The sequence below is a fragment of the Argopecten irradians genome, chromosome 5, assembly GCF_041381155.1.
Source record: "Argopecten irradians isolate NY chromosome 5, Ai_NY, whole genome shotgun sequence".
NCBI lineage: Eukaryota > Metazoa > Mollusca > Bivalvia > Pectinida > Pectinidae > Argopecten > Argopecten irradians.
Genome location: NC_091138.1, coordinates 26,163,561 through 26,179,015, shown reverse-complemented (window position 1 = coordinate 26,179,015; position 15,455 = coordinate 26,163,561). Strand labels below are relative to the sequence as shown.

The window sequence follows — 15,455 nt, the reverse complement described above, 5'->3', positions numbered from 1 at the left end:
AACCTTTCATGATCGTACACAAATAAAAATCTATGTTCGGTGGTGAGTAAATTTACGCTGGCGTCTAATTTTGAAAGCATTTTTTCTCTTATGAAATCATCTATTCTTCTTCCTTTATCTATATTTTTTCCATCTAAATATTAAATTATTCCTTTTTCAGAACCACGGAGAAATCATAAATATAAATATACTTTTTTAAAAATTCTTTTGAAGTGTCAGAGACAGAGATCAAGAACTTTAATCGAATTGTAAAGTTTGTTTGTTTGGCTTTTTGAAATCCAACTACAATTAAGATGTACCATCTTAGGTCATCCTGTATATGTCGCATATTGCGTATTATACACGTTCGTGAAAGATTATTGTTTGCTTGTTTGATTGGTTCCATTTGACGTCCTAGTAACAGCCAGGGTCATATAAGGACGGCCTCCCATGTAATGTATAGTTGTAAAATTTCGCGAGTTACTGTTTGGAACATTTCGCAGGGGTTTATTTTCGCGAATTTGGATGAATTTAGCGAAGTTAAAACTTCCGGGAATATTAGCAACTGTACGGTATGCGGTGTATTTCGTCTTTGAAGCGCGGGTGTGTTTTTGGGAGATTGCAGTGTATTAGTGTTGTGTCTCCGTATATAGTGAAACTGGTTATGGAGATTTTGGTACGTTGATAGTGTGTCTCCTTGTAATAGTGAAAGTCTTCCCATTTTATAGTGTTATCTTACTGGAACTTACTGTCAATGACATCTAACATGACACCCTACCCGGTCACATGTGTGACAACTGGCATTAGCAGAAACTGACATTAAATAGGCGTGATAGCAAAGCGACAGACCCTTGAGTCTGTATCACAAGAAAGGTATAAAGGAGACGATAGGAAAAAAACAATTTAAAAAATGGGGAAAAAATAGGACCCCATTAGTCGCCTTTCACAATCATGTAATTGAGTCAAAACATTTTGAAGTTGAAGTCAATGATAACAACAAAGCGTTCTTAACCACGTGAAAGCATGGAGTGGTAAGAAAACAATAATTATGTTCACAATTTTCAAAGTTAAAAATGAAAAGTAATTACACATGTTTGCTCTGTCTTAACACAGAAGTCTACCGCTATAAGACCAACCTACCGTCTACCTCTTTCATGTCAAAATCTTATACCGCATCTTTAACTTTCAAATTTGACTGAAGCTGTAAAAATGTATTGATTGATGCTCATTTGCACATCTGGTGAACAACCAACACGAGCCAGGCACATTATTTCTCAGTAATCAATCATAAATTAGCTATAAAAAGATTATTTTACCTGTATGTACACTTTGAATCCTAATATGATTTTGCATTGCTTTAATATCATAGATATTTTCAATGAATGTCCCGGAAAATGTTGCATGCAATATACTATCCCTTTAGACGGTGTGAATATATATAAAAAAACAGGTACACGTATCTATTTTTATCACCGAAGATTTATGAGCATGGACTTAACTATCGTGCAAAAAGGGATAACAGAAACATAATATCTAGAATTTTGTCGCCTTTTACGAGCAGGTATTTCCCAATATACCTTCACTACTTCACTACAGACTGTGGCCGTCTATATGTCTTTTCAAAGGAAATCGCGCCATGATTTCTTTTTTGGTTGTCGTGATATGGATGCCTTGTTCACAAACAGTGTAGACTGTAGACAGGTCCGATTGTTATAAACTGCCAGAAAGCATATAACGTTAATATTAATAAATTATCTGATATCAATTACGCAGCTGATCAATGATGCAACTTTAGTTAATCAAACTTTGTCCAGTGAGTGAACTGAAACACATGAGGATTACGTGACTAGGGCAATGACTCATGATTCTAGTACATGACACCTATGGCAAGACAACGTAAATGTCTTATAGCGTTTCATAACTGATATGAAGTTCATACGTGCGTAAGCTCTCTTTCAGTTCGCCACTTTTTCACAGAGGCATTGTTTCCTTATCTCTCTATATTTATCCCAATTTATATACGGAAATATATCGCAATACTTACTATTCGTGTCAAAGTACGTCAAGTGAAAATAAGTGAAATATTGTATAATTTCACACGTGTTATCTTTCTTAGTCTGATAATGTTAAAAGTCATAATAGTAGTGGAAAATCTAGAGTTGTCAACCATTGAAATACAAAACTTGATTGGCCATATAGGTAGGGCGTTAGAATTCTACCAGCTTCCTCTATATATTGCATGATCGTAAAATGCGACTATTTAGTATTTTATCTTTTCCCTTCTTCCTAACTTGCTTTATTCTTCCAAACGTCTCCATTGACACCGCCTCACTATCGGCCATCGATTGAGTGCTCGCCCTTGTTATGAAGGTTCTGGGATCTGTCCCGCGACCGAGACGCACTATTGTCTATAAAAGCGGTAGTTTCCGTTCCTCTTTAAGAGAGTGGGACGACTGGTTCCCCCGTTATCGGTATATTGTGACCGGTTGTGTTGCTTGGTATCTTCGGAGGAATACTTCAGTGATAAAGCAGGACAAGAGTTTACTACACAAGAAGACACTTCACAAATATACCGCAGTCTCCCAAAACATACACTACGCACTTCATATACGCAACACATCGCATACATGGGAGGTTGTCCTTACATCACACTGGTTGTTAACTAGTAGGTTGTATTAAAATTGAATGTCACTTGACGGTAAGGGATATGGGGCCTCGTATAACTTGAAATGAAATTACGCTGTATCTCTCCCGTGGGAAATAAGGACCACCGTTTTCACATACATAATAATTAACATTGGTAACTAATTGACATATAAATCAAATTTATTCGAATTTGGGTCATTTAGCTGTGACCATGAGAATTGTTTTCTTACAATATGTAACAGAACAAGAATCTTCCGTTTTTTCTGATCATTGAGTATAACCGTAATAGGTTATTTGATCTGTATCTTTGCATGATAAAGAGCACAAAGGGTTGATTCTGCGCATCTTTAGGTCAGACTAATTAATTGTTGTGGCGTTTAAAGACAAACGACCATAGGTATACGGCCTAGGTGTGGTGTACTGTTGGAAAACCAGATAAACAATGGGCATTGTATTTTGGAATAGAGAAGACAATAGACCAACCTAAAACCAATTCTGTAGAATATACATTTACGTTACTGTAAACAGACTAATTGTATTCCAAAAATAGATTGAATGTAGTTTGATAGATGTAATGCTTAACATTCTTACAAACTCCTTTACCATAATATTTTTTTTATATATTTTTAACTATTCCTTTTCCTACTAAATCATCCAGGTCAATATTTGGACCTGTAATGACCGCATGCGTATTTCAGTATCAAACTGTCTTCCTAGGGAATCTATGGTCTATAAACATGTAGATGCCAGAGCTTTGCAGACAATCTTCATAATGCTTCATGAAAACAGCTTATCAACGACGATTTAATCCACAAGATGGAACAGCCTTTTTACGCTGATCAGTTGACGTTACCATGTCACCATTAGTGTCGTCATAATGGTTACGTTTTGGGTGTCAATTATACCCCTATACAATGATTTCAACTTGCATTGGTTTGTTTATACGCAATGTGGTAGAAATGGCAACTGAATATAAATATTGTTTCTGGGAACTATGGCGTCTTGTGGTCCTAAAACGTTGGAGTAGAATAATAACATCACTGAACTTGAGGCGACTTTTAGTATGACGATACAAAATAAATTACATTGTGAATTCTGCAAAGTCCTATGTTAAGCCGGTCTTACGTAAGCAAGTTTACTCCTTAAAAACATGGCCTTCGCAAACATTTCAGTTTATTGTAATTCTGTGATTTCGGTACATCTTCACGTCAAAACTACATTAAGTAAATCCCGGTCCTTGTTTGTAATGTAACATATTTCATGTAAAATAGAAACATGTTGTGCAAAGAGTTCGAGCCTAATTTTGTAAAACGCATTTAGTGACGGTTTTCAAGGCGCCGCTCTAGTTAAAGTGGTTTATGTAAGTTTACATACTGTACTCAAGTGATAAATTCGATGATTTGAAATTTCTAACAACATTATTCCAGAAGGTTGAAATTAAAGTAAAAAACACTTTTATAAATAGCTCTGTCGGCATACCTTGGATACACTGCTACCAGGAACAAAACAAACGCTGTTCCACTGCCTAAGGCGATAATTGAATAGCTATGCGTTTAATATTATCATTGCATAACTGTTTTAATTAAACCTTCTTCTTGTTTTTACTTTGAAACTTATTTCTTTTCTTTCTCTCTCTTCTGTTTATAGTTGATATAGATCCACATTATTTTTGTAAGGAAAATTTCGATGATTTGTGATTAAACCACATACATTTGTATGATTCTATTAGAAAATCATTCAAAAGAATAAAACCATAGATTTTAATTCATATACTTAGTAGTAAACACTACTGAAGCTGCCATCTATAAATGACAGTGACAGTTTAAGATAATATTTAATGATATTTCGGCGTGATGTTGGCGCACATCGCTGTAATTAGATTTATAATATCGAGTGAAGACAACTGTATATAACATATATTGGTCACACAACAGAAATTCGATGGAACTGTTTTACCGTTTGTGACATTTAAATTCATTTTATGTCTAGATTTATCGATTTTTTTAGTTAGAATTATGATTTTATTTGCACACATTTCCGTGTCAAAAGAAATAAAATTTGTAAAGAGCAATCAGTGCACCTTCCGGCGACATCTGTCCGCCTTCATATACATATTTCACAAGAAATTCTTACATCGTTTATTATTATATTTAATAGCGTGTTAACCTGAATACAAAGGTTACCCGTCGTTCAGTTGAAGTCAAACATTATTGTTACGTCATCTTAACCCTTATATCGTCGAATAAATTGCTTTCCTAAATTATATTCTCCGGGTCCAATTAGATACCGTTCCCTGTGGCATGACTGTTTTTTATTCTGTACTTTTGTAGGTATGCTTGGGACGTCAAGGAGGATAAATCATTAGATATATATTTATTATGATATTGTAACTAAACGCAATGTGCAGACTTACATTGGACTTATTTCCCTTATTAATTAGGACTGTAAATTGAGATGGTTTTTTTTTGTTATTTTTAATAAAATGTCTTCAATACATCATATTATGCCCGTCTTAGCTTACAGTGTAGATGTCTTCCTTGTATTGTAAATCTGACTGATAAAATGGAGTAGCAACGAGAAAACTGTTTCTCAAGAAATTTGGATGTTAATGGATTATCTGGAATACATGGTTTTATGTCTATAGAACTATAACACGATTAAGTTAATCCTCCAATAACACCAAAGCGGTACCAGTTACATTCTGTCATGTCTGTTTATATAATTTAGAGTGCTTTGGAGCCATCTGTGTCAAAATTGTAGCGGCGTTTAAAACTTTATCAATTGCGACCCAATCGTACAGTGCTATCAATAATTGTCTCTCTTGCTTTCTCTCTAACAGTGTAGTTTAGCTTTATCACAACATGCACTTCATTACATACAAAGAGGAAAGAAAAACAAATAGCACAAGCAAACATATCCAGATTGGTCATAGAAATGTGATATAACACTTACACAATATCATAAGTAAGCATTACAGCAACTCGTTTAAATGATAATTGCGCCTGATATTTCACATTCAAATCCTAAACCTATATATATCTCACAGATTGAAGAATGATTTAATCAACCCGACGAATTTTTAAGCTTTATTTTCGTATATTGCATCACCGACGTTTGATGTGGCGAAGTGATTATTCCTTATATACGAAGAATGATGAACATCTGTAGCTACAGACAGGACGTCACTACACTTGTTAAATTCTGTAAACACGACATTACCGTAATTATCGGTGGTAATGACTGAGGATTGTATTTTAAACCGATATAACAGTATGATTATACAGGTATCACCTACGTACGTAAAGGTTATCCTCCTAAAGTCATTTATCATCCGTTATTGATAAACTCACACATTTAATTACCATTAAGATGTATGATACGCATCTGTATAACCATTAATCCAAGGAAATATTCCAATTTATTATCCCTGGTAACGGATGTAGGTTTTAGCAGGGGGCTAAACACAACACAGAGATTCCTTACGATTTTATATGATTAATGTGTTCTGAGCCTAATCACTCACACCAGCGTAACGAAGCGTGTGATAGGAATTTAGTTACATATCTATTATAACAACACTGATCTATAGGGCATCTTAATTTCTATATAGATCCCGCTATTTACTCCTATGTCTGAACTTTAAAATTGTAGAGGTAACACCGAGAAAAGCGGTATTTAGTTACATATCTACAAAAAAACATTGGTTTATATGGCATCTATATAGATTTCACAAAAAGATTTCCGCCCTCGCCGGTAGCTATCGATTGTTACGTCATCACCTTGTGAGTGAATATTACGTCATTTTCGTTACAAACATGACGTAACAATAAATACTTACCTGCAAGGTCAATTACACAACAACAGAATAGAGTTAATATCTATTAGACAATACTGGGTGAAATATTATACTTCAATTCAGTTAGATTCACCAAGAATATTATGATTGGATTAAACTTGATTATATGATTTTAAACATCACCGGAATTGGAAAATTGGGAAATAACCCTTAGGGGTAATAACCCCTTGTAGACTCGGCACGTGGCCGGAAGTGGACGTCGTCTGCAACGTCGTCTGCAACTTCAACCAAAGTGTCGACGATGGCACTATCTTTTACGACAAAGATGCTACAAACAATAACAAAATCCATAAAAAGATTTTTATTTTATCTGGTTGATGCTGAATTTAATTTATTTATGGATTCATATTAATTTTGCTCGGTATCATAAATTGACTATGTTACTGTGTGTTGGGGTTCATTTGAAAGTGTCTCCGCCCTTGAGAAAATTAATCTTTCCAGTGAGACAATTCTAGATGTAGGCTATCATACCACAGCCAGTTATATTTGTGAATAATTCCTATATGTGTCGTATACGAATTATAAACAAATAATCCTGTGGTGCTGGAGCCATGGACAACCCTCAGTGTTGTCTAAAGAACATGGAGCTATAAGGATAAGTTATATATCATCTATTTTTCGCGGTTTTTCATTGTCTGCGAAAATTGTCACGAACTGTTTCAAACACAGGTACAGTAGAACCAAATATGTCGATCGCGAAAATAAATCGTCGTGGTAAGGTCGTTATGTTTGGAAAAGCGAAAATAAATCGTCGTGTTGAGGTCGTTATGTATGGAAACGCGAAAATAAGTCGTCAAGTTGAGGTCGTTATGTATGGAAACGCGAAAATTAAGTCGTCGTGTTGAGGTCATTTTGTATGCAATCGCGAAATTAAGTTGTCGTGTTGAGGTCGTTATGTATGCAAACGAGAAATTAAGTTATCGTGTTGAGGTCATTTTGTATGGAAACGCGAAAATTAAGTCGTATACGTGTTGAGGTCATTTTGTATGGAAACGCGAAAATTAAGTCGTCGCGTTGAGGTCATTTTGTATGCAATCGCGAAAATAAGTTGTCGTGTTGAGGTCGTTATGTATGGAAACGCGAAATTAAATTATGTATACAAACGCCAAAATAAGTTATGTATGGAAACGCCAAATTAAGTTATGTATGGAAACGCCAAATTAAGTTATGTATGGAAACACCAAATTTAGTTTTGTAAGAACGAAATTAAGTTTATGTATGGGTTAATGCGCAAATTAAGTTATGTATGGAAACACCAAATTTAGTTTTTGTATGGAAACGCTTAATTAAGTTATGTATGGAAACACCAAATTTAGTTTTGTATGGAAACGCTTAATTAAGTCGTCGTGTTGAGGTCGTTATGTATGGAAACGCGAAAATAAATCATCGTGTTGAGGTCGTTATGTATGGAAACGCGAAAATAAATCATCGTGTTGAGGTCGTTATGTATGGAAACGCGAAAATAAATCATCGTGTTGAGGTCGTTATGTATGGAAACGCGAAAATAAATCATCGTCGTGAGTTGAGTCGTTATGTATGTATGGAAACGCGAAAATAAATCATCGTGTTGAGGTCGTATGTATGGAAACGCGAAATAAATTCGTGTTGAGTCGTTATGTATGTTAGTAAACGCGAAAATAAATCATCGTGTTGAGGTCGTTATGTATGGAAACGCGAAAATAAATCATCGTGTTGAGGTCGTTATGTATGGAAACGCGAAAATAAATCATCGTGTTGAGGTCGTTATGTATGGAAACGCGAAAATAAATCATCGTGTTGAGGTCGTTATGTATGGAAACGCGAAAATAAATCATCGTGTTGAGGTCGTTATGTATGGAAACGCGAAAATAAATCATCGTGTTGAGGACGTTATGTATGGAAACGCGAAAATAAATCATCGTGCTGAGGTCGTTATGTATGGAAACGCGAAATTAAGTCGTCGTGGTAAGGTCGTTATGTATGGTAACGCGAAATTAAGTCGCTCGCGAAGAAAAACTATGAGTGGAGACACAAAAATAATGTTACTGAATAGAAACCATAATAGTCTCCAGAAAACAGTGTGATTGTCTGTTTCAAATTGCCTGCACTTGCGTATGATAATATGTCTGATCTGATGTTTTTACTGCTGGGCAAACTAAAAACTGTTTTTTGAATATACGTTTATTTGATCCTTACATTTAGTCACAAGAAAACGTTGTCGACTGTTTTAACTTAAGGCTATTTTCTCAACGTCTTTTTATATACTTTCGCAAAGCAGTCACAGAGGAAATATTAACATTTGTTTAGCAATTTGTCTGCAAATCCCGGTAAATCGAAATCCGTCTATGTTATATCTATTCTGGGTTTGAAGTTGTAATTAGCGTTATATTTGACTGTGCTAAAAGCAATTGATATAAGAAAAAGTATATCTACTGTGTAACCTTTTGGTCAATTGAATCGCTGGACAGTCGTTTAAGGAAGCACACGCAATTTGGTTTGTAAGGTTCTGTCGTGTTTGCCACCCACTGTGATTCATTTACATAACGGTAGAAAGTTAATGAAGGTACCACTTCTATTACGTATCCCGTCGTCTACAGCCGTGGTCGTTTTAGAATTTTGGTTGGTGTTGCTCTTGTTTAGAATAGAAGGAAATGGATAGCCCAGAAATCGTGATCCAATGCCCGTCACCTATTGTCATGAGCTTTTAGAATCCTAGGGTGGCATTGCCGTTGTATATAATATTCTTTGGACGGCCGTAACGTATTTATGCGTAATCATGCATTTGCCCCATTTCGTGCACCCTTATGGAGCCCCACAGAGACCCTAAAAATTTGAATACTAATTGTTTTGAAAAGGAGATGTTCATCATTATATAACATGCTAATATCGATTCATTACTGCATTAGTGACGTCACAAATCACCTTTGAATGTGCCCAAATAAGTCAAAAATTGAGTTCTGAAATCCGGATTTTAGTGTGTGCCCGAAAACCTGTCGTTGTAAGCTTAATTATCAAGATACAGATATGCAGCAGATGGCCTTAAACGATACAAGCGATATGAAAGTAAGAGAAAATAGAGAAAAAGGGAAAAGAAAGGGGAAAATAGCGATTTAAAAAAAAAAAAAATGTCCCACGCGCAGGTTTCTGCCTCCCATGACACGTGCGTGGTGGCCTTCAGGGGACTTCCGGTGACTGTTTTTGCTTGTTTGCAGTGTGTACTGTTTGTTATTATTGTGAAAATGACATCAAATAGAAATCTAGATGCACACCGCTTTCATGAATGGCATTTGTTATAATCACTATCAAAATTGAGTCAGGTTCGAATCCTGGCGGCCGCCGAATGGATATGGGGAAAGTGTCATGCATCATGGGGACACCTTAATCAACCTGGTTGATTTATTGGTTTAACGTCTTATGGAAAGTCAGGGTAATTAAAGGACGGACCATGTTAAGAAAGAGGAGGAGGAGGAACACCATGAGAAAAAAATCACCGACATTGTCTGACAACTGCATGTAGGATTCTATGGGGTTAGGGGAACTTGTGGTATATGGTAACAGATATGTCAGATATCTTAACCAATCGATCACAGCGTGAGTTTTGATTCTAATGGACAAAAAGTAAGCCCTATAAAAACATTTTATTCCTTTTAGGAATATGGAACTACTGATCATGTACAAGGGCTGTAGCACCAGTTAGCTTTGTAAGCTTTCGTTGATTTATCGACTACGTCAGTCATAAAACTATTTCAGTTTACAAAAAATAGACAGGCATGTCGTGTATCATCCATATTATATATATTAGACACATGCTGACGTCATTGGGTCTCGATCTCAAACGTATAATCCAAGTAAGGGAAGTGAAACAATGACATTGCACTTCACATTATGTGAAGGGAAGTGCCAACATGGCCGTCGAGTTGACCCGTAAACATATCGGAGCTGGAAAAAAATTTATAAAGAACAAAGAAGGGATTGGGTAGATGATGCATCAAAGAAGTAAATTATTAGTTTTTACCTAATATTTGATTATTTTTGTAGGACCTAATATTTGATTATGATAAATCATAAACGAATCATATAAAAAATTCGTCAATTTCTTAAGTTTTGAGACTGATTATTGAAAACGTTGATTAGTTCACTATGCCTTCTTGATATGATAATAAAGTGTAACACCTGAACTTTAAATTAAGACCACTGTTGTTGAGATATCTTGGCTGAATATTTTTTACAGCACTATAGATAAATTGCCAAACTTTGGCTCACGGAGGAGCTCCTTATCTTTCTCTATATATTAGTGGGTCTATGTCTCATCTATATAAACTACATAAACACTATAGAAATACTGACTTTTTTGTAGGTTAATAAGAGGAAATGTTAAACCTGAGAAGGTGATATTTCCCGAGGTCGAAAGCCGAGGGAAATATCACCATTCAAATGTTTAAAAATCCCTCGTATTAACCTACAAAAAAGTCAATGATTGTTTTATTATACAAAATTATACAAGTTTTGCTATTTGAAATAATTTTGAAGCAAGGACAGCGCAATGACTTATTTAATAAAAAGTCAAGAAAATCTTCATATACATATCCTCATTAGGTACGTTTAGTAACATATAATCCTGGAATATAAAGCTTCATTTAACTTGTATAAAATATCTTTCCTAAGCATACCACACTGTTGTCTGCCATGTTTGATTTGGCTATTGCCCGATGATCGGCAATGCTCTATTTTGATTGGTCAAAAATGTAGAAGAGACCGGGAATTCTTTGTGTCTTTTTATAGCCAGATTACCGGATTTGCAATTTCAATCTATGAACATGTGTTCGTCGGTCTCAGGTTGACATTGCATTTTGCCAAGACTTGTCCAAACGATCAAGACCAATCAGAAAACGGCAAAATTCAATCATATAACAAATATCGATGTCGTTGAATCTGTGTAATCTTAATGATATTAAGTTGTGGTACCAATACCAAAGTAATCATGTCAGTCTTTACCCATTCACAATAACAGAGTATTATGGGATCATCGGTTCATGAGGGATAATGAAATATCTTCTAATATAAACAAAATATGATAATTGTGACCTTGGAAACGTAATGCCTGATTATCGAGGTTATTTGGCGAACGTGACATTTTAATTTGGTGATCGTGACATCTTTATTAGGCATTTCGAAGGAAATGAACTTAAATCCATGGCAACGGCAACGTCTTCATATTAAATTTTAACTTGTATAGTGCATTTTTGTTCGATAATTGCCAAGCATTTTTAATTTGATAACAGGGTAGCATAGACATGTGAAGGCCTTCGTGATATATCATAAGCAAATTTTCATTCCGCTTTGATAATTCTAATGCCTTCCGAAAATTGGCGTTGCCATGATTTCGGTTCGTTTTTTCATCATGCATGATTTGTCCTTCTTGCATCGTCATTACCTTCTAAGTACTGCACTAAAGCAGTTATGTGGGTATTACTGCCTGAAGATGGCCAAGAAGTAAAACCTTGTAAAAGAAGTGACATGTGTATTGCTTAGATTACATTATATTATTTCACCATGCTACAAATTTGTTTGTAAATTGTAATGTCAGGCTTAAATCTGCTTTATTGCCTTTATTGCCTTTAAAGCCTAAATCTTAAAATGACTAAAATTAAAACAATTTGGTTATTTTATAATCTTTTTTTTCAGATACAACGTTCTCATTATCCTAGTGACGTACCTGCTGCCCATGACGACGCTAGCTGTGACGTATTCCCGGATAGGTGTAGAGCTATGGGGGAGTCGAGCTATAGGAGAGAACACACCAGTTCAGTACGAACGGATTAAGTCCAAACGCAAGGTACGAAATAGATAACATTAAGATGGTAGCATTTGATACTTGGAGTCCCTGTAGAAACTACTCCGACTAATTATGCATTGACTTAGCGATCAATTGGTAGAAACTACTCCGGGTCGTGGTAGTAGATGGTCAGACACCATAACATCTCGGACATTAATACCTCTATTACCAGTATAACAGAATGAAGTCTGCTGACATGTACTTATAATACTGTTTTTCGTGTTTAATACATTTGTATGTATTTTTCGCTTTACGTTAGAGTGATACCTGTATAGTTCACGTGTGTTCCGTAAACGTACACTGATAACATCTTTATCATAAAATACTCTTCTATATCGTTTTAGACAAATCAGGAATGGTGTTTTGGGAAAGGTAAATCAAACAAATATGATAAAAATGAAAAATATACAATTACATAATAAAAATATCCTGTATGGAATAAGTAAGAACAAACAATTAAAATTTAATTATCAAACATACTATATATTTGAAATTAATTTTCACAAGTCATATCAATGACTCAATTGTTTTATATGCAAGTAAACATCTCTGGCACCAGCATTCACTAATAAAAATGTATCGTGTATATAAATCACTAATCACTCGTCAGGAAATTTAAAACTTTCAATTTAGTAGTAGTTTGAAAATGGGTGGTGAAGGTAGGATCGTTTTGGCATTTATGGCTACAAGTGACAATCATGTTGCAGTTGTTAATGCGCAACTTCTCAAAAAAATCTAGGTTGGTTAGATTAAACTGCAGACAATCCATCATTGCTTTGGTTTATTACCCTGTAGGCAGCTTATCATGCAACATCCATTCACCTACGAAAATATATTAAAAGAAAAAATGTATTTTTTTTCGTTTTCATGACTTCTTAGGATTACAACATGAACATAAATCATGTCATTTCTGCATTCCTTTATCAACTCTGTAATGTATTATTCTCCTACTGGGAAATTAGGGGGAAATTCTTTTAAATGAAGTCACCCATTAAAATTATATATGCAGTTGCTCGCATTGGTGTGTTGATTGTACAAAGGAAACTTTTCCTTGGCTCAGTGGAAATGTTACGTCCATAACATAGCACTTTGCCATTTACCAAAGGAATCTGGTAATGAAGCAATCTCTGGCGATAGAAGTGCGATTAATAAAACCTCAGTCTACACAAAAAACGGTAAGGTGGTGCTAGATAGTCGAGTTTGACTTCAGATGGAAATATTTAAATATAATTTGTTTTTTTTTCTGTCGCATTCACACAATCGGGGAATGTCAATGTCTTTGTATTTCGTGACATGCCAGAAAATGCCAGATTGAAAAAAGCCACCAATTGATAGTCGTGACTGAGAAGAGAGTTTCTACCCTGAGCTGACATGTTATTAAATCACCACTGTATCGACCAGCCAATTAACTTGCTCAGGTTCACGTGTGTCTAATTGTTATTTGGTAAATTGATGAGTTTAAAATGTTCTCAAGAAAGCTCGCACTGACTGCTTTTTCTTTAAGCTCAGAAAATTAGCAATTAGCAGGTGATTCGTAATGGCAATAAAAAAGTGAACATCCATTAATTTTGAGTACTAAAGAATGTTATATCGATAGCAGGAAGCTTCTGAATGTTGTTACAGCTGAGATTCTGTGAATGAACTGAAATTCTTGCGATATGATGATGCAGACAGAATGCGAAGTTAAGCTCCTGCTATCGCACGTGCGTTGATACATAAATCACTCACATAAACAATAGCTAACGGCAGAACCGTCATATGTTCCTCCGTATGATGAGCTTACATAGTTCGAAATAAAATGTTGAAATGCGTTGTTTTATATTCAAAATAGTTTTAATAATCCATATACAACATTATATCTTCCATACTTTGTATTATAAAGCTTTGTACTTATTGATAGAACGAAGAACGATAAGGAATTCATTTTTGTTATTTAGAATTTGGCGTTGATATTTGACTAATCCTCTGTATTTTATAGGCGATGAAAATGATGGCGTTTATGATGTTGATATTTGACTGTATATTGTATTTTGTAGGTTGTGAAGACGATGTTGGTTATGATGGTGATATGTTACTCTATACAATGTATGTTATATTTTGTAGGTTGTGAAGAAGATGGTGGTTGTGATGTTAATATTTGACTCTGTACAATGTATGTTATATTTTGTAGGTTGTGAAGAAGATGGTGGTTGTGATGTTAATATTTGACTCTGTACAATGTATGTTATATTTTGTAGGTTGTGAAGAAGATGGTGGTTGTGATGTTAATATTTGACTCTGTACAATGTATGTTATATTTTGTAGGTTGTGAAGAAGATGGTGGTTGTGATGTTAATATTTGACTCTGTACAATGTATGTTATATTTTGTAGGTTGTGAAGAAGATGGTGGTTGTGATGTTAATATTTGACTCTGTACAATGTATGTTATATTTTGTAGGTTGTGAAGAAGATGGTGGTTGTGATGTTAATATTTGACTCTGTACAATGTATGTTATATTTTGTAGGTTGTGAAGAAGACGGTGGTTGTGATGTTAATATTTGACTCTATACAATGTATGTTATATTTTGTAGGTTGTGAAGATTATGATGTTTATCATGTTGATATTTGACTAATTTCCTCTGTATTGTATAGGCGATGGAAATGATGGTGTTTATCATGTTGATATTTGACTCTGTATGTTGTATGTTTTAGGTCGTGAAGATGATGGTGGTTGTTGTGGTAATGTTTGGGATCTGCTGGGTGCCGTATCATCTCTACTTTATATTTGCGTCCTATACAGAGATTGAGCGCTACAACAATGTCCAGCAGATCTACCTAATTATATACTGGCTGGCCATGAGTAACTCCATGTATAATCCACTCATCTACTGCTGGATGAATGCAAAGTGAGTTATGATGTCAGAATAGAAATGTAACCGGGTATGCCTGTTCTGTGCCTTACATGCTTAAATGAGATAAAACAATAAAAGGGGAGGGCGACAAGAGTTCCACTATTACAAAAAGACACAATACGAACGTACTGCAATCTCCCAAAACACGCACATACTCCACATACGCAACATCTTTTATACAAGGGAGGCCGTCATTAGTTGTTCCTGCATATACTATTAAAGTACATAGTGTAGTGATAATATGTCTGCAGTTTTTTACACTAGAC

General features: G+C 35.0%; 1 protein-coding gene across 1 annotated transcript in view; it reads left to right on the top strand.

Annotated features, from left to right (window-relative positions):
* Window positions 1-15,455, top strand: part of LOC138323360 (tachykinin-like peptides receptor 99D) — an 82,555-nt gene that overhangs the window by 60,340 nt on the left and 6,760 nt on the right. The window contains exons 3-4 of the mRNA XM_069267940.1: window positions 12,146-12,296; window positions 14,990-15,183. Of these exons, the coding sequence (XP_069124041.1) occupies window positions 12,146-12,296; window positions 14,990-15,183 (345 nt within the window). The remainder of the gene's footprint in view (window positions 1-12,145; window positions 12,297-14,989; window positions 15,184-15,455) is intronic.